The sequence below is a fragment of the Purpureocillium lilacinum genome (assembly GCF_023168085.1).
Source record: "Purpureocillium lilacinum CBS 284.36 DNA, scaffold_1, whole genome shotgun sequence".
NCBI lineage: Eukaryota > Fungi > Ascomycota > Sordariomycetes > Hypocreales > Ophiocordycipitaceae > Purpureocillium > Purpureocillium lilacinum.
In genome coordinates this window covers 4,281,750-4,299,472 of record NW_027072111.1, presented here as the reverse complement: position 1 = coordinate 4,299,472, position 17,723 = coordinate 4,281,750, and the positions used below count along the sequence as shown (strand labels likewise).

The window sequence follows — 17,723 nt, the reverse complement described above, 5'->3', positions numbered from 1 at the left end:
CGCCGCGATGCGGCTCCCCATGAACCACGGGCTCAGCTACGGCGGGTCCCTGGGCCCAGCCTTGCCATCACAGGCAGACAGACTCGACATGCAATTTGACGCGACAGCACTCGGCAGGACAATCGAAGCGTGCGGTGGTGTCTCGTCTCGGCCTCCCTTGTCTACGACTTTGTTGCTGCGCGTGCGATGGCGAGTTAGTCAAGACAGCCAACATGACATGTCTCGGAGAAACACTGGCATAGCGGCCACGTTGACTGGCCTTTTTCCTTCTTCTTCCCTTGCCTCCTCCAACGTGTCCGGGCCACGTACGACTCGGAGCGGCTCGACGACTGACTGCGAAACCACGGCCCTGCACCGGCTTGACAGGCAAACTGGCAACGCGAACCCCTGTTTTACTCTCGGCACCGCCTCCACCGCCTACACCACCAGCTCGGGATAGTGGAGCCGTCGGGAGCCTCGAGGGGAGGGCCATACCATGCACGGCACCCAAGGCGCTGCAACCCGGAACCCTGCGGCACCAGCGCCTCTGCTTCCCCTGAGCTGCACGGACTCTGGGCGACGAGGCACAGCAGGCCCGGCAGCACATCAGCTTTCCCCAAAAGCTCGCCTTCTCTCCACTCTCGGCCAAGAAACGGCCCCGGCTTCGTGTCGACAAGCTTGCTTCGCTCGCTAACTAACTTGCGTATCATCTCGCGCCTGTTTTACGGGGTAGAAACCCCTGGGCGCTGCCATCCCTTCTTTCGCGACCTGCCCTGCCCTTGGGTCAGCGCTTTAACTTAGCCTCGCGCACCCTTCTGCCCGTCTCAGTGGCGTCTGCGTGTTGGGCCATCTGCTCGCGTGCTCAGCTACGACCAAGTCAACCTTGCGACCGCGAGCTCACATCAGCTCGGGACTGCGTCTGACGATATTTTGGGACGCCCGCTCCCCCAGAGCTGGCCCAGGGCGCCCTCTCGAAGCTGTCCGCAGACGACACTGCAGCGAAGACTCGTGCTGCCAGCCCGCCAAAACATGGTCCAAGGCCCTGACCGCCTTCGATCGAGGAACGCAAGAAGTGTTGCAGGAGAAGGCAGGCAACATGCGTCGAGATAACCGCCCGGCTGCCGTGGCCTTTGATGGCCCGGCAAGCAAGAACAAGCTCGAGCGCGCGCGCAAACACCACAGCGACGTCGACGAAGACGACGAGGTCGACACCTACTTCACCTACAGGCCCTTGTCCAACCTCCCTACGCCGCCTCCTACCTACAAGGACCCCTCGTCGGCATCCCAATCGCCGTCCTCGGGAGAGGACGACGAACATCTCATGGCCAGGTTTCGAGGTACGTGGACCACAAGAGCTGTGACGGCGTTGCTTGGCTGACAATCGGGGTTGTATTGCAGGACCCGCCATCCATCTCGTCAATCTCATCCCGTCGGCCGCCTCGCTGGCTACGGCATCCGTGCCCCTCGTTCAGGCGCTCCTCACCCGCGCGGACCTCCCCCTCGAAACCGTCGCCCTCGCCGTATGCATCCTCGACAGCCTCGACGCCAAGTTCGCGCGAGCCTGGAGGCTCTCGTGCCCGCTCGCCCCCAATACCCTGATGCCAACGTCGAAGCGCCATACCCTGCCCCCAACGCCGGCCCTCTACCAAGCTGCCCAACAGCAGATGCTGCACATCGATTCGGTGAGGCCCGAGCTCATCATCCTCGCGGCCATCGTCATCGCCGTAAAGTTTACCGAGGACCCGCAGCAGCCAACGTACTTCTACTGCTTCGAGTGGGGTAATGGTCTGTGGTCCCCCGACCAACTCAACACGACGGAGCGCTGCATCATGGAGTTTCTCCATTACAGGATCATGCCACTTTGCGACGAGGACTGCCTCGCCGATGCAATGGTTGACATGCAGCTGGCCGGCCAGCAGAGGGACTCTGAGTTCGGGAGCCTACAGCACCAACGGCCGAGGGCGGTGTCGCCAACGGCGCGGTTTGGCCCATCGCACAGCAGATCCAAGACCATGGTCCCCAGCACTCCCACGCTGGGGCTGGGCCTCTCCCTGACCCCGGCGGAGACTCCCTGAGCCGAGCATGCTGCCTCATCAATGACACCACGACGTCACGCTGGCGGTGTGGTGGCCACGATCCCGACAGCCACGCATCTTGCGCTTTATTTCTCTTTTTGGGCTTTCAGTGGCGTTTCTAGGTCCCGATTTCGGGTTTTTGTCACATTGGTACGGCGTTTCTGGGCGACTCCAAGCAGCGTCGCGAGATTTGACATGGGGCCCTTGCCGGGCTTGTTTTAGCACGTTGCCTGCGAGCCGAGGAATTGTCTCGTTGAAGCGGCCGGTGCCCCATCAACGCAGACCGGCAACGCATTGCTTGTTCTGGACAGATTTCTTTTGCAAACTGTCGACATACCCCGGAGAGTTTTGTGTTTGGCTTTTGGCATCTAAGTGGCATTGGCGTGGCACCGCTCAGGCTTGGTAATACCTCCTGGGCGTGCGCGCACCGGGAACTAAAATGGAGAACATATGGGTGGTGCGTGTTATGAGCGTCGTCACAGCGGAATTTAATCATGGTACCTGATTGATTGATTGATTTGATTGATGATGCATCGTCTTATGAGAAGGAGTCTCTCTATAGCGTGCTGTCTAATAACGTGTCGCTGGCTGGTTGGTCGTTGATTGCCGTTGGAGCGTAGCCTGGCCTGGCAGGGTGATCATGGGCTCAGCCTCTCGAGCGTCCACTCGCCATCCTCGCCGGCCTCGCCGCCCTGGTGCTCGTAGACGAATCGGTCGTGCAGCCTGCTCTCCCTGCCCTGCCAGAACTCGACCCTCGTGGGCACGATGCGCAGCCCACCCCAAAAGTCGGGCACGGGGATGTCGTCCTTGCCATGGAAGCGGCGCTCCGCCTCGGCGACCCAGTGCTCGAGCTGGGCGCGGCCGTCATCGCCGTCCTTTCCGTTTGGCGTGAGCACCTGGCTCTGGCGCGAGGCCCACGCGCCGATGCGGCTGCCACGCACGCGCGTGTCGAAGTAGGCCTGCGACTCGTCGCGCGAGTACCTCTTGGCGACGCCCTCGACGCGCACCTGCCGCTGCAGGGCGGGCCAGTACCAGACGAGGGCGGCGTGCGGGTTGGTGGCCAGGTCGCGGGCCTTGCGCGACGTCTCGAGGTTGGAGTAGACGACGAAGCCGCCCTGGGCGTCGAGCTCCTTGAGGTAGACGACGCGCGAGGAGACGCGGCCCGAGGGCAGCTCCGCCGTGGAGAGCGTGCAGGCCTCGGGCTGGGCGATGGACGAGGTGGCCTGCGCCTCGGAGAACCAGGCGTGGAACTGCGGCGCGGGCGACGACGCGGACACGAGGTCGTGCCGCGAGAGGGTGCCGCGCGTGAACTGCGCGGCTTGGCCGTGGGCTTCGTGGCCGGCCGGGGCGACTAGATCACCGAGAGTCAGTATCCGATGCTCTCTTCCTCACTCTCTCTCTCTCTCTCTCTCTCTCTCTCTCTCTCTCTCTTAACAGCCCCTGCCTGAGGCGGTGGGCCAAGCAAACGATGGTGGTGGTGCCTCGTGCGACGCTAGGGTGAGGAACACAGAAACATAAAACATACAGATGAGCTTCTCCGGCGCAGACGACGAGGACGTCGTCTCGTCTTCCGCTGCCGCCGCCCCCCCGGACTGCTTCGCCTCCGCCGGCTGCTGATACAGCGCCATGCCCGCAGCAGCAGACTGGCAGCTAAAAGGCTGGACTCCTCCTGCGCCGCGCCGCGTGGAGACGACGGTAGTGAAGACGGTGGCCCGTTGTCGAGCTACCGCTGATCGTGGTGTAACGACAACGCCGCGGGGCAACAGCAAAACGTTGCACAGCCGTTGAAGACTGGCCCGTGTCATGAAACAAAGGCGGTTCGATTCGAAGCACACGCCCTTGGTGAGTGCGTCGCAGGGGAAGAAGCGGTTTTCAACCTGCGAGTTTGCGCGTCGCTGCTATGCCCGAGGAGCGTGAGTCGCGAGTGTGTGAGTGTGAGCGGTAGTAGATGGCATGATGTAAGTTTTTGACGACGACCGACGTCGGAAATCGGATGGCATGTCACGGCGGGAGGGCGCCGCCCCCGGGATGGAAGGCGGGGCCCGCATCAGCCACAGGTAACCGCCGCCTCGTCAACGACTTTTTTTCACCCCTCGATTGCCTCACTCGCAACCGGAAGGAGGCATCGCCACCACAAAATAAGAGCAATTACGGCAAAGGCACCAAACAAAACGGTACGGTACGATTACGAATCATATATTACTATATACGCTAGCTAAACTAAATAAACACACATACATATAATACACGTACACGTACGGCACGCTAAACGTACGTATACGCAACACACGTATACGCACGCAACGAACGCCTGTACATACAAGGTACGCAACACACAACACACACAACGCCATACACGTAGCCGACGCACCCAAACAGTAACCGGTACTGAAAGATGCTGTGGCTACGAGCTTCTACGCCTCTACGATTCCAGCCATACCGGTCCCGCCACGTACAGAACTGCCATGCAAATCGAATGCCTTGAGACGACACAGTTCTAGCGTTATGAATGTAGCACTCTAATCCGTATTCGTGAATCCGCCTTTTTTGCTGTTAGGTTTCAAAAAACAAGTGACTCCGCACTCCATGGCGTCTGCCCGACACTGACATGCTTCACGAGGAAGACATGACGAGCGCAAGCAGGGCCATTCTACAGTAGAGCCCGTAACGCATCTGCACCTCGTATTAGCGCTCGTCGTTCTTCATCAAATAGGGGGATGCTTGCTTACCTGTCGGAAGTACGCCGCCCGCTGGTCAAAGTCAACCTCCTCGGCCACCTCCTCGTTCCGCGGCAGCGGGTGCAGCACCACCATCGAGCTCTTGGCATGCTTGAGCGCCGCATTGTCCACCCGGTACGAGTTCTTCACCTTCTCGTACTCCTCTACGCTCGGGAAGCGCTCCTTCTGGACCCGCGTGCAGTACAGCACGTCGCTTCGCGCAATGATCTCGGGCGTCAAGGTGTCCGACTCGCACAGCAGCTGGCCCGACGCCACCAGCTGTTGCCGCACGCTGTCGGGCAGCTTCAGTCCCTTGGGGGCCACCAGCTGAACCTGCACCTGGTAGTGCCGCAGGAGGTACACCAGGGAGTGCACGGGGCGGCCGTAAAGGAGGTCACCCAGGAAGGTGATTGTCAGGCCCTGCACGGTGCCCAGCTCTTCCCGGATGGTGAAGAGGTCCAGGAACGCCTGCGTCGGGTGCTCCTTGGCGCCGTTGCCACCGTTGATGACAGGCACGTCGCAGTACTTCTCGGCAATGTCCACAGACTTCTCCTCAGGGTGGCGGAGCACGATGGCATCGCCATAGCAGGCCAGCGTCCGGAGCGTGTCCTGCAGGCTCTCTCCCTTCTGCACAGACGAGTGCGAGGTCGAGATGGCCACAGTCCTGCCACCAAGGCGCTGCATGGCCGCGTCGAACGAGGCCGAGGTCCTGGTCGACGGCTCGTAGAAGAGCGTGCAGAGCACCTTGCCGCGGAGGAGGTTAAGCACGCCCTCACGCTGCACGCCTAGGCGCATCTCCTGAGCGACGGTGAACAGGAGATGGAGGTCCGCTCTCGTGTACTGCTTGACAGACAGCACGTGAGACTTCTTGAAGATGGAGGGCTGAGACAGCAGCTGCAAGACGGAGGCGCTGATAGACGAAGGGGCCGCCAGAGAGAGCTCATCCATGCCACGCAGAGGCGAGGCGACAGCGGCGCCGTCACGCGTGCCGGGACGCCTGGGGCTCTCGGTAGCCTGGCCGATGGAAGGAATGGTCGCCTTCATCTCGGGCGTCTTGACGGCCAGGACTTGCTTGGGCACGGCCGGCTCCTCGGTGATCTGGAAGTCTCGCTTCGAGACGTCGAGGTACACGTGGCGTGCAATGGCCTCAATCAAGATCTTGGCGTTCTTGACATTAGTGACAAGAGGGATCTGGTAGTCGACGGCCATGCGGCGAGTCTTGTAGCCCTTGCTCATGTAGTTGGCCGGGCGGCGGTACTTGTTGTTGGAGGGCAGGTTGATATACAGGTCGATCGTGTTCTTCGCGAGATGCTGCGTGAGGGAGAACTCGGAGTTCATGTCCTCGTCGCGGCCCAGAACCTCGAGATATTGCACCTGGACGCCGTGCTCCTGGAGGAAGTCGGCAGTACCGGCCGTGGCAAACAACTTGTAGCCGATGCGCTGGAGCTTCTGCACCGACGGGAGCATCTCCATCTTGTCCCTGAAGGAACCAATGGACAGAAGCACGTTGGCCTTGGGAATCTTGAAGCCGGTCGAGAGAAGAGCCTTCAGGTAGGCCTCATACTTGTCCACACCAAAGCAGGCAACCTCTCCAGTGGACGCCATCTCCACACCGAGGACAGGGTCGGCGCCAGACAGACGAGAGAAACTGAACTGAGGAACCTTGACACCGACAGTGTCAGGAGCAAGGCTGGTGGGAGGGTACTCCTGGAAGGGCTGGTGCATGATTGCCTTGGTGGCCATCTCAATCAGGTCGACGCCCATGACCTTGGAGACAAAGGGGAACGACCGGGAGGCACGGACGTTGCACTCAATGACCTTGATGTCGTTGTCCTTGGCAATGAACTGAATGTTGAAAGGACCCGTGACGTTGAGCGCAGCGCCGATCTTGCGGGTGGCTTCCTCGATGCGCTCAATGGTAGTCGGCTCCAGATCCTGCGGCGGCAGGATGAGGGTAGCATCACCAGAGTGCACACCAGCGTTCTCGACGTGCTCGGAGACGAAGTGGCCGACAACAACACCATCCTTGGCAACAGCGTCCATCTCAATCTCCTTGGCGTTCTCAATGTACTTGGAGATGACGACGGGGTGCTCACGCGAGACCTCGGCAGCCTGGGCGAGGTAGTTGACCAGGTCCTTCTCGGAGTAGACCGTGTTCATGGCAGCGCCAGACAGGACGTACGACGGGCGGACGAGCACGGGGTAGCTGACAGCCTGGCAGAACTCCCGGGCCTCCTCGAAGCTGGTAAGTTCCTTCCACGTCGGCTGGTCGACCTCGATGCGGTCCAACATGCGCGAGAACTTGTAACGGTTCTCAGCCATGTCAATCATCTCAGGCGAGGTGCCCAAGACCTTGACTCCAGCGCGGTGGAGGGGCAGGGCAATGTTGTTGGGGGTCTGGCCACCCATGGCGCCAAGGACGCCGCCAGCGGCCTCCAGTTGGTAGATGTCAAGAACCGTCTCCAGGTTGATGTTCTCAAAGTAGAGCTTGTCGGCCTCGTCGTAATCGGTACTCACGGTCTCCGGGTTGTAATTGACCATGATGGTCTTGAAGCCAGTCTTGCGCAGCGTGCGGATAGCGCGGACAGAGCACCAATCGAACTCGACGGAGGAGCCGATTCGGTACACACCAGAACCAAGGACCATGACGCCGTGGTCATTGAAGTCAACATCGTGCTCAGTGGCGTTGTAGGTGAGGTAGAGGTAGTTGGTATAGGCCGGGAACTCTGCCGCGACCGTATCGATCTGCTTGACGAAGGGCTTGATGCCGGCCTCGAGCCGCATTCTGCGAACGGCAATCTCGTTGGAGTCCCAGAACTTGGCGAGCTGACGGTCGCAGAAGCCCAGACGCTTGGCCTGCAGCATAATCTGAGGCGAGTTCGCAATGTCCTTGGTGTTATACCTGGACATGTCTTTGGCGAAGTCGCTGAGGCTCTTGAGCTTGCGAAGGAACCACTTGTCGATCTTGGTCATCTCCCAGATCTTGTCAACGCTGTAGCCCTCGTGCATGGCGTTGGCAATAGCAAACAGGCGCTGGTCAGAGGGCGTCTGGAGCTCGTCGTCAAGCTTCATGAGGGCGTTTGTCTCCCCAAAGCCGAGGTTATGGAAATCGATGGCGCGGATGGCCTTCTGAATGGCCTCCTCGAACGATCGGCCAATGCTCATGACTTCACCAACACTCTTCATGGAAGAACCCAGCTGCGTCGACACACGCGTGAACTTCTTCAGATCCCATCGCGGCATCTTCACCACGACGTAGTCGAGCGAGGGCTCGAAGCACGCGCAAGTGACCTTGGTGACCGAGTTGGAAACCTCCTTGAGAGGGATTCCAAGGCCAAGCTTGGCGGCGATAAAGGCCAGCGGATAACCAGTAGCCTTGGAGGCCAGGGCAGATGATCTCGACAATCGAGCGTTGACCTCGATGATGCAGTACTCCCGCGAGAACGGGTTGAGCGCGTACTGGATGTTGCACTCACCCACGACACCGAGATGCCGGATAACGTTGACGGCAGTCGTGCGCAGCATGTTGTAGTCCTCGTCAGAGAGGGTTTGCGACGGGGCGACGACAATCGAGTCGCCGGTGTGGATGCCAAGAGGATCAAAGTTCTCCATGTTGCACACGGTGATGCAGTTGTCCTGGGCGTCGCGGACAACCTCGTACTCAATCTCCTTCCAGCCCTTCATGCTGCGCTCAATCAGGACCTGCGGGCTCGCGGCGAAAGCCTTGTTGCAGAGATCCATGAGCTCCTCCTCGTTGTTGGCGAAGCCACTGCCCAAGCCACCGAGGGCATAGGCAGCACGGACGATGACGGGGAAGCCAATGTCCTTGACGCACGACATGGCCTCTTCGACGTTGTTGGCAGAGGCCGACTTGGCGCACTTCTCGCCGATGGACTCCATGCTTCGGGCGAAAAGCTCACGGTCCTCGGTGGTGATGATAGTGTCGATGGGAGTACCCAAGACCTTGACGCCAAGGCCCTCAAACTCATCCTTCAGCTGGATGCCGACCTGGAGGGCAGTCTGTCCACCGAAAGTGACGTAAATGGCATCGGGGCGTTCGTAGTGGATGACCTTGCGGACAAACTCTGCGTTGACCGGCAGGAAGTAGACCTTGTCGGCCAAGCCCTTGGAGGTCTGAATGGTGGCAATGTTGGGGTTGATCAGGACCGTGTAGATGCCCTCCTCCTTGAGAGCCTTGATCGCCTGGCTACCAGAGTAGTCGAATTCACCAGCCTGGCCGATGCTGAGACCACCAGAGCCGAGGACGAGGACCTTCTTCACGGAGACGCGAGGGTGCAGCCTCTCGTTCTCCTCAATGGTGCCACCAGGGAAGCTCACGGGCTGCTGCAGCGAAGCAGGGTTCTCAGCACAATCAGCAATTGTGTTGATGAAGACATCGAAGAGGAACTCGGTGTCACGGGGACCGGGCGTGCTCTCCGGGTGGAACTGCACGCTGAAGTAGGGCTTTTCGACGTGCATGATACCCTCGTTGCTGCCGTCATTGGCGTTGACGAAGAGCTCCTTCCAGCCGTTGGGAAGAGAGCTAGCATCGACCGCGAAACCGTGGTTCTGCGAGGTGATGTGGCATTTTCCAGTCACCATGCTCGTGCAGGGAATGTTGTGGCCGCGGTTACCAAACTTCATCTTGGTGGTCTTGGCGCCAGAAGCGCGGGCAAGGAGCTGATGCCCCAAGCAAATACCGAAGACGGGGGTCTTGTTCTTCTCCATAGCCGCCTGAATGTTCTTGACGGTGACGTCGAGGACAGCCGGGTCACCAGGACCGTTGGAGATGAAGAGGCCATCGTACTGGTCGCCAGCCTCTCTGGCCAGGTCGTGGTCCCAAGGGCATACCATGACCTCGACGCCGCGCTTCAAGAAGCAGCGCAGCTGATTGTACTTCATGCCGACGTCGACGCAAAGGACGCGGATCGGCCGGCCAGATGGGTGCTTGCGGGTGGCCACGGAGGGGGGTGGCTTGTACAGCTTAGGGGCCTTGACGGACACTACGAATCGGTGTGAGCACACTGCCCGAAATCAATTGATTGTATGAAGACTCACCCTTGGCCACGAGGTTCTGCTCATTGGGGTTCGCCCAGTCAATCTCCTCAAAGGGTTCCAAAGAGGCACCGGCCAGAACGTCGGGGACGACGCCATTGGGCACCGCCGCGGCGTCGGGGATGTCCTTGATCTGGAGCCTCATCTTGCCCAGCATGCTGCCCTTTTCTCGGATCTTCTTGGTGAGGGCACGGGTGTCGACGCCGTACATGGCGGGAACGCCCTGCTCCTTGAGCCAAGTGCCGAGGGACGAGGCGGCCAAGAAGTGGGAGTAGTCCTCGCCGCAGTAAGAGGCCGCGACGAGACCTGCAATGTGAATCTGGGAAGACTCGAAGTGCGCCGGCAGGTCGCCGAGCAGCTCGTCCAAGGCTTCGCGGGAGGGGACACCATAGTTTCCGACGAGGGGGAAAGTGATGACGAGGATCTGGCCGCGGTACGAGGGATCCGTCAGGGACTCAGGATAGCCGACCATGCCCGTCTGGAAGACGAGCTCGCCGGCGATGCTCTTGTTGGCACCGAAGCTGTAGCCCTGGTAGGCGGAGCCGTCCTCGAGCTCGAGGCAGATGCGTCCCTCATCCTTGGTGCTGGCCATGCGCGCCGAGGCGGGCGGCAGCGCGGTGATAGCCATTGCTGCTGTTTCTGCACCTATGGCGGGTATCAAGAGAGGGAGAAGAGGGGAGTGAGGGGTAGAAAAGCGAGGGGTTCGAGTGCCGCCTCAGATGATGGTTGAGGCTCGCGGGGCAGACGCAACGCAAGAGTGGGATGCTCTGTGCTCGTGCGCGTGCGACGGTGCTGCTAGCGACTGCTGGGCAAGAAAACTCGTTCTCAGAGCTTCCCTGGACAGGTCAAGAGCGTTACCTCGCAATCGTCTGCCGCAGCGACTTGTCAATCCGTCCAGAGCGACAAGAAGACTCGGAGGAGAGAGCGATGGTGAGGGAGGAGGAGGAGGAGGAGGGGAGGAAGGGAAAGAAAAATACGTGAGCCCGCAAGCGGCCCAGAAACTTTTTTTTTTCCTCTTTCGCTGGGTCCCCCGCCTTGCCCGCCATGCCCGCCTCGGCGGTCGAGGTCCCTGGCGGTGGACGGTAGCCTGGTTGGGGTCGCCGAGATCGCGATGCTTCATTGGTCAATGGCGATGGAGCAAGGCCACCGGGCTAGTGCGCCAGGGCTTTCATAGGCTCGAGGCAGAGCCGTGGAGGGGCTCCCTCAGCGCCGTGCAGCGCGCCGACAAGCCTTGCATGGAACCGTGGAACCTTGGAAGCCACCCCGCCGCCCCGCCTGACACGCATCGGTGTGCAGTCCAGTGCAGTGCAGCGCAGTGCCGTGCCGCCCCAGTGACGGAAATCTGCGGCGCCACCGACTCAGTCACCCAAGCCAAGCCAGCGACAACCTGCCCCGTTTGTCTGGTCTGCTGGGCCCTGTCGCCTGCACTGTCTTCTTTGAGCTGTGTGCTGCCAGTAGCGAGCATAGCGGGACACTGGACTCGGGTGTCGATTCCTCGACTTGGTTCCTCAACTTGCTCCATCGGCCGCTGGCAGCGACGCCCGTTCTGGGCGCACCGGTTGGATTTCCCCGTGCCTCGTGCTCCAGTAGCCCTCACAACCGCCGATCTCGTCACCGGCAACGATCGACGGCGACTCAAGTCCTCGACGGCGCACACCCAAGATGGACAGCCCGCTTGAGCAGAGCAAAAATGATGCGTGTTGCAGACAAGCAAGCTGGAACCCCTTCTACTCGTAGCGCTTATACTCTACAGCTGATCGCAGAGGTGTTGGCGCCTTACAGTTACAGCTCATGCTTCTTGCTTCCATACACACCCTCACACACATCCCGCCATGCAGCTCGAAAATCTACATCGTTCAAGACGCCATGTGCCCTGCCGAATAAATCGTCGCATTAAAGTCTTCAATATCCACAGACGCCGTTCCTTTGGTTTCCCCGCTCTATCCTGAACAAACCCTTGCGCTCGTCTGCTAATATCACATTGCCCCTTGGTTGACGGGGGGTGCCGGCATGTTGGGCATCTGAGGAGCCTGCTGCACGGTAGGGCTTGCCTGGTTCGATGCCGTCTGCGCGCCGGCCTTCTGACCAGCGGCGGGTTTCCCGAACGTGTGCGGCTCCTTCTTCGGGTCGAAGCCAGGAAAGACGCCTTGGAGCCGCCGGTACAGCTCCTTGATGGACTTGTCCCGCTCCGCTCGGTCTGCTACAGGGTCGATGTTGGGATCGGCGCCTTCGGCTCCCATCGGCGGCGCCTTGAGCTTCAGCGTCAGATTCAGCGGCGGTGCGGTGAGGTACGCCGGGCACGGCGGCACCTTGACCTCGGGTTTTCGGTCTGCCAACGCCGCCATGTAGGAGAGGTTCGCTTGCAACCTCCGCATGCATCTGGGTGTGGCTGTCAGTTGGTCGTCTCCACGAACATGGACCGCATGAACCTACTGCACGTAGTCCTGTTGAAAGTGGCTCTCCTCTTCTGAAGGCTTCCTATCTGCAGGGTTTGCCCCAGCCGCGGCGTGCTCTTTCTTGAGCTCTGCCTGCGTCGTCTGGATTTGAATCGACTCATAGAGGAGTTCATGGTTGATATCCAGGAGCAGGGCGAAGCGCTCCTTCTCGCGGGATTCGGTAGTCGGGCTCATTGGGGTTGAGGCTGGCGCGCTCATGCCCCCGCTCTGGTTCGCAGAGAAGGTCGGCGTTTGAGGCGTGGCCATGCCGCCTGCCGGCTGTGGCGCGTTGCTCGGCGTCTGGTTCTGCGAGGGAGGCTGAGGGGTCGAGAATTGAGGCTGCTGAGGAGGCATTACGCTTCCCGGAGTACCTTGTTGGGCACTAGGAGGTCTCTGAGGCGTCGACGCCTGGCTCATCGCTGGATTGCCTTGCTGCGCCTGTGCTTGAGCCTGTGCTTGTGCCTGCGCTTGGGCTTGGGCCTGAGCCTGGGCCTGGGCCTGCATCCGTTGCATCATCTGGGCCTGTTGCTGAGGCATGCCGCCCTGGTTCATCGGGAAGCCCTGCATGCCTTGCGCCATCATGTAATTGTTTTGGGCAAAGTTCTGGGGAGGGACGCCCTGCGGCATCATTTGGCCGTAGGGGTTCCCAGGGTATTGCTGCGGGTAGCCAGGCACTGTGGGAGGTGCTGTCAGCGGTCATTCGAGAGGGACATCGACGCGATGACGATGATCATCGTTGTAGAGTAAGCTACCAAGCCGCAGTCTCGCTTTGCGATACATCCGGCGCCGTGATCAAAGTGGCTGGGACCGACTCACTCTGTCCATTGGCAGCCATGTTGGCCATGCCTGGATTCTGCATCATGCCAGCGGGCATGCCCTGCATCATCTGAGGGTTTGCGGCCGGGTTGAAGCCGCCCTGGGGGCCCATGCCAGCATATTGCTGTTGCTGCTGCTGGTTGTACATCATCTGCTGCCCCGGCTGCGGCTGTTGCTGCTGCGGTTGCTGTTGCTGCTGCTGCTGCTGTTGTTGTTGTTGCTGCTGCTGCTGCTGCGGATTGAACGGCGCATTGCCGAAGCCATAGTTGGCGGAATACATCCTTGGCAGGAAGCCGGCCGTTGAGCGGCTGGTGGTTGATCAGACGGAGCAACGGCCGACGCGACTGTTTTCGCGGGATGACGAGTCGAAGCGCGATGTGGCGCCTCCCGGTATGTAGAACGCTGGAGCCGAGTCGGCGCAGTCGCACGGCGACTCAAAGATCTCGCTCGACCCGTCGCACCGTGAGCGCGTCACCGGCCCAGCGAGAATTGATGGCTCTATAGGGTCGGCGCGTAGTGCGGGCAAGTCCGCCGTGGTCGGAGGCTCGTCAGGGGGCTGGCAAGGGCCGCCGTGTCGTGCGTCGCGATCTGCCGATGCTCTGAGCGGAGGCGCGCGAACCCCTGCGGTGATCGCGTCGAACGGCGTGACGTTGGAGTCCCCTTGAGGAGAGGCAGATGCACGCGAAGTTTCGTCGCGCGGCGGCTGGCTCGTTGCGAAAGGGTTGCGCGTGCGAGGGGCGGTGGCTGATGGAGTGCGAGCGTGAGAACGTATGCGAGAGCGGTTCGCGAAGTCGGGAAGGAAGCTGAGCCAGGAAGGTGGACGGACAGTCGCGGACAATTTTCGGCCCTCAAGGGCTGGTCTGTCGCTGCGGGTTTGGGGCGGGGCGTTTTCTCCCGCCGTTGTGTTGAACAGCAGGGGCTCTACCAATCTGGTCTCTGCGGTTGTGAAGCGCCCAGAGCGCCTACAACCCACTATAACTCATGCTCATACGCAACAAACGGTCGTCGTCATGCCAGCTTCAGCTTCGCAGGATCGGTTCGCGCTTCACCCTGAGGAACAAGAACTTTGGACGTGCCCTCTTAAGGCTCAAGATATGGGCCATCGTCTCTTGGGGCTCCTCTCTTGGGGCCACAACGCACCATCGCCGCTCTTCATCGAACAACATCATCCGATTCACTTCGTAGAAACGGCCCAACCATCAATCACTCACACAATGGTGCAAAGCATGAATCGTCGCGCTCGAGAAAAAAAAACGTTGATCTATACTAGAGACTGGAGGGGAAAACAAGCTGTTCTCGAACGGCGATTCGTCGGTGTCAGAGCGACTGTTGAAGTGCCTAACCGGAACCCAGGACGCAGCTCAGCGGACTGAGCTCGGGCTGAGACCTTTGACACCGCTAGGGCGCAAGGAGACTCGCACCAATTTGCGTCGATGTTGAATCAATCTGTCTTGCGCATCTCCGTCACACCTCCGAGCTGCACTTTGCGCTCTTGGGCAGGTCATTCTCGAAGTAGTACCAGCATTTGTTGTGGCTCCGGCCTCGCAGCGGCTTGCACTGTGATTTGGCAGTCAGCACACGGCAAAGTGTTTCCACGAGCATCGCGTTGCCGGATTCAAAGGCAAACCGCGAAACGAGACACCTACCGGATGAGCGGCAGGGCACCTGCGCTCCAGGTAGCCATCGCCGTCTTCGACCCGACAGAAGTAGTCAGGGTTGCCATTGGCGTCGCGAGACTTGGGGTAGCATAGCTATTCATCGGGATTCCACGTCAGCAATATCCGGAGTTCAAGTCGAGAGGTTGAGCTGACCCCTTCCACAGTCTTCGTTGTAGCAAGAACTGCTGGGGCGCACAGGGCCACCAGATAGAGAGCCGAATACTTCATCTTGATGAGTGCGCTGAAACGGTCGTTTGAGTTTGGGAGAGTGTGGTTTGCGGTTCAAAAGGTGGTCGTTGAAGACCGGTTTCCTAGGGAAGAACCCGACATATTTATACGCCGCATCATTCTGCCCATCGACGGCTCTGTTGCCCTTACCGAACAGATACGGCAGCCGGTTTAGTGAAGTTGCTCATATTATTTACGTACGAGACAAATGTGAGTGATATTGTATATTTTGGCGATAGCAATAGAGCATATGCACTCTGTGAAAGGCCACACATCACTTACAAATAACCAGCGTGCGGCACTTCAAGATGTTGTCATGTCTCAGCAACCCATTGCCTCAGCTGAAGAACACATTCGCTCTGAAACAGAGTTAGGGGCAAAGGCTGCAGAAAGTTGAATCCTCTCGCGGGGAAATGTCGACACTCGGCCCGACTTCGATGACACTGAAAAATGCTGCACAGACCAGTAACATCACCAAAACGTACCTTGCCCATCTATTAGTATGTTTTGCAGGATAAACCTCCCCAGCTGTTGATCGGTGTTATATGTCATCGTGGATATTTGCTGCTTAGCGTCAGGTGGTTTTTTGTACTGTTCTTGGGCATTGTCAGAGACTACTTTCCCAGTCACACCTGGCTGTTGAGAGCAAGCAACGACCTGAGCGTCGACACACGTGTACCATATCTGCCGGAAATCTCCGTTCGCGATTCTCTAAAATTGTGTCTTTATCGCTTTGTTACACGACGCTGCATTATGCTGTCAAGTGGATGATACGTGGGCGTCCTCGCCGATATGCGGTACGTAACCAGCTCACGCCCCTGAAGTATCCTCTTTACTGTACCGTGGATGAGCTATATCAGCCTGGGCGTCAATTTCAACGTTTCTGGTATAAACTTACTACAAGTGAGTATAATTGAACACAGCGATAAGGGTTTTCTGAGCCACTGTATTATATACAAGACTCCGGAACTTGACACCAATCGTCGCCCCCATGAACCCTGGATTAGCCCTCCTCAATCTGAACGAACTTACCCGAGATGTAGCATACCTGAATAGATGAAACATTTTCCGAGTTGGCACTATCATTTTCAGCCGTCAAAGACTTTAGTATGACAATCTATGTTTGGTCAAGTATCTGGCCTGTACCCACGACGCTTCCCAAACAGTAAGAAAGTAATACACTTTTACACTGACATGCACGTACCGTTGTATTCGTCAGAGAGCAATCTGATCTTGGTTCGCAGTTCCCGTCCGAGTACATTGTAGCTTCCGTGCCGTTGCTAACGGCGAGGCGCGTACAGCCATTATTGACAAAACTTTTCCTCGGGACCTTTTCGATGCGTCGTGGCGCACGCCCAGGTCCGATCATGGTGATCCTGCAGAATCCCCGCGCCCACCAGGTCCTTGCATATCGGCGGCGTTTGAGAGGGCGGGTTAGCCAAGAAGTTGGAAAGGGCGCCCGCAAAGTTGGATATCGTGACGCTGTGGTTCACGCCTAGACAGTACAGCTCCGGGTCTTTGACGGTCTGCACGAGACGACTCGAGCTCTTGATGTCCTCGTCGGTGAGGTGGTTTGCCGTGTCGAGGTTGCGGTTCTTGCAGACGTGGATGTGGATGTGTTCCATCTTCCTCGACCGAGGCGAGTTTAGGAAAAGAGCCTGATACGCCGGCTTGTACCATTCCTGTGCATAGGTCCAGCCTCGTTCGTGACTGGCACGCATCTGGAGGATGCCGGGCAGGAACTCCGTCGTGGTTATGAGAGGGTCGTTGGTGCTCTCGTAAACCCATACCGGCGCAGGGCCGGGCGTAATGGCGCCGCCGGCGCTGTTGGGGCAGCCATGTTTTACGCAGTTGCAGACGGTGCGGAAGTAAAGGCCACAACCGGTGCAGTTTGTTTCGGAATCTGTACAACCGCTTTTGCAGTCTTTGATTTGCTTTGTCTCGTAGATGGGATCGGAAGGGCAGTATGTGCAGGATTGGGAGCAACCCGTCGGGCCACTCTGACAGTCGCATCCAGACACGTCCTTGCTGGAGATGTCCTTGTTGTTGCAGAGCCTTGCAGCACCTGGCTCGATCAGACAGGCCGATAAGAGCACCAGGAGTGCCGCCGTGGCATGCATGGTGTGCGAGCGTGAGGCGGTGGAATGTCGAAAAGGGATGTAATTGTAGTTGGGGTGTGGTATAATTGCAAGCTAGCAGAGATAATACACCAGCTATGACATTGCTCCAAATGGGGGATCCAGTAGAGTGCAAGTGCGCAATCAAAAGGCTTCTTTATACTTGCAAATTTGGCTACGAGTTCCAACGTCTTCCCGTTGTTTTGCCTCTGATCGTTGCCAGCGACAGTGAGTCCAGACTCCGAGGTTGGAAGGCTAGACGCCCCGTCTTCGCGACAGCGCGACAGCTGAGTATGCGACAAACCTTAATCACCCCAGCTTCGCTTACCAGTCGCATAGTAGAAAGTAAGATCCCAGATCACCTGTTCCACGCACTGGAGATCTCAATCATCTGCCAGAGCCTCGAGTTGCGTTTTAGTTGGCTTGGTCGGCCCCACGTCGGGCAAGACGTAAACTGTCTGTGGCCGATCTAAGCGAGGTCGCGATGGTCAGACGCGGTTGCTGAATGAGCTACGAATAAGGTTGCGATCGTTGCATGTCAGTTTTCTGGAATTGCTTGAGGTGCTGAAGCTGCAGTGGCAAGATGGTTGAAGTCTGAGCCTCGATACAGGGTGATCCGGGACCGTTGCGTTGGTGGACTGCA

The 17,723-nt window shown here is 58.9% G+C and overlaps 6 protein-coding genes across 6 annotated transcripts; 1 reads left to right on the top strand and 5 right to left on the bottom strand.

Moving 5' to 3' along the window:
* Positions 1-1,075: 1,075 nt before the first annotated feature.
* On the top strand, positions 1,076-2,054 carry PLICBS_001003 (uncharacterized protein; the record flags this gene model as incomplete). Its single annotated transcript, XM_018317933.1, has 2 exons — positions 1,076-1,316; positions 1,378-2,054. 2 exons carry the CDS (start codon positions 1,076-1,078, stop codon positions 2,052-2,054), a joined length of 918 nt encoding a protein of 305 aa, XP_018183458.1.
* Positions 2,055-2,692: 638 nt separating this feature from the next.
* Positions 2,693-3,682, bottom strand: PLICBS_001002 (uncharacterized protein; the record flags this gene model as incomplete). Its single annotated transcript, XM_065599701.1, has 2 exons — positions 2,693-3,405; positions 3,580-3,682. The coding sequence occupies 2 exons, from the start codon at positions 3,680-3,682 to the stop codon at positions 2,693-2,695; spliced, it is 816 nt and encodes a 271-aa protein (XP_065455773.1).
* A 985-nt stretch (positions 3,683-4,667) lies between these two features.
* PLICBS_001001 (uncharacterized protein) lies at positions 4,668-10,454 on the bottom strand (the record flags this gene model as incomplete). Its single annotated transcript, XM_065599700.1, has 3 exons — positions 4,668-4,727; positions 4,784-9,774; positions 9,830-10,454. 3 exons carry the CDS (start codon positions 10,452-10,454, stop codon positions 4,668-4,670), a joined length of 5,676 nt encoding a protein of 1,891 aa, XP_065455772.1.
* A 1,348-nt stretch (positions 10,455-11,802) lies between these two features.
* Positions 11,803-13,357, bottom strand: PLICBS_001000 (uncharacterized protein; the record flags this gene model as incomplete). Its single annotated transcript, XM_018317935.2, has 3 exons — positions 11,803-12,205; positions 12,260-12,935; positions 13,078-13,357. 3 exons carry the CDS (start codon positions 13,355-13,357, stop codon positions 11,803-11,805), a joined length of 1,359 nt encoding a protein of 452 aa, XP_018183460.2.
* Positions 13,358-14,541: 1,184 nt separating this feature from the next.
* On the bottom strand, positions 14,542-14,963 carry PLICBS_000999 (uncharacterized protein; the record flags this gene model as incomplete). The annotated part of the gene is made up of 3 exons (XM_065599699.1): positions 14,542-14,634; positions 14,724-14,828; positions 14,889-14,963. The coding sequence occupies 3 exons, from the start codon at positions 14,961-14,963 to the stop codon at positions 14,542-14,544; spliced, it is 273 nt and encodes a 90-aa protein (XP_065455771.1).
* Positions 14,964-16,267: 1,304 nt separating this feature from the next.
* PLICBS_000998 (uncharacterized protein) lies at positions 16,268-17,083 on the bottom strand (the record flags this gene model as incomplete). Its single annotated transcript, XM_018317937.2, has 1 exon — positions 16,268-17,083. One exon carries the CDS (start codon positions 17,081-17,083, stop codon positions 16,268-16,270), a length of 816 nt encoding a protein of 271 aa, XP_018183462.2.
* Between the last annotated feature and the right edge of the window lie 640 nt (positions 17,084-17,723).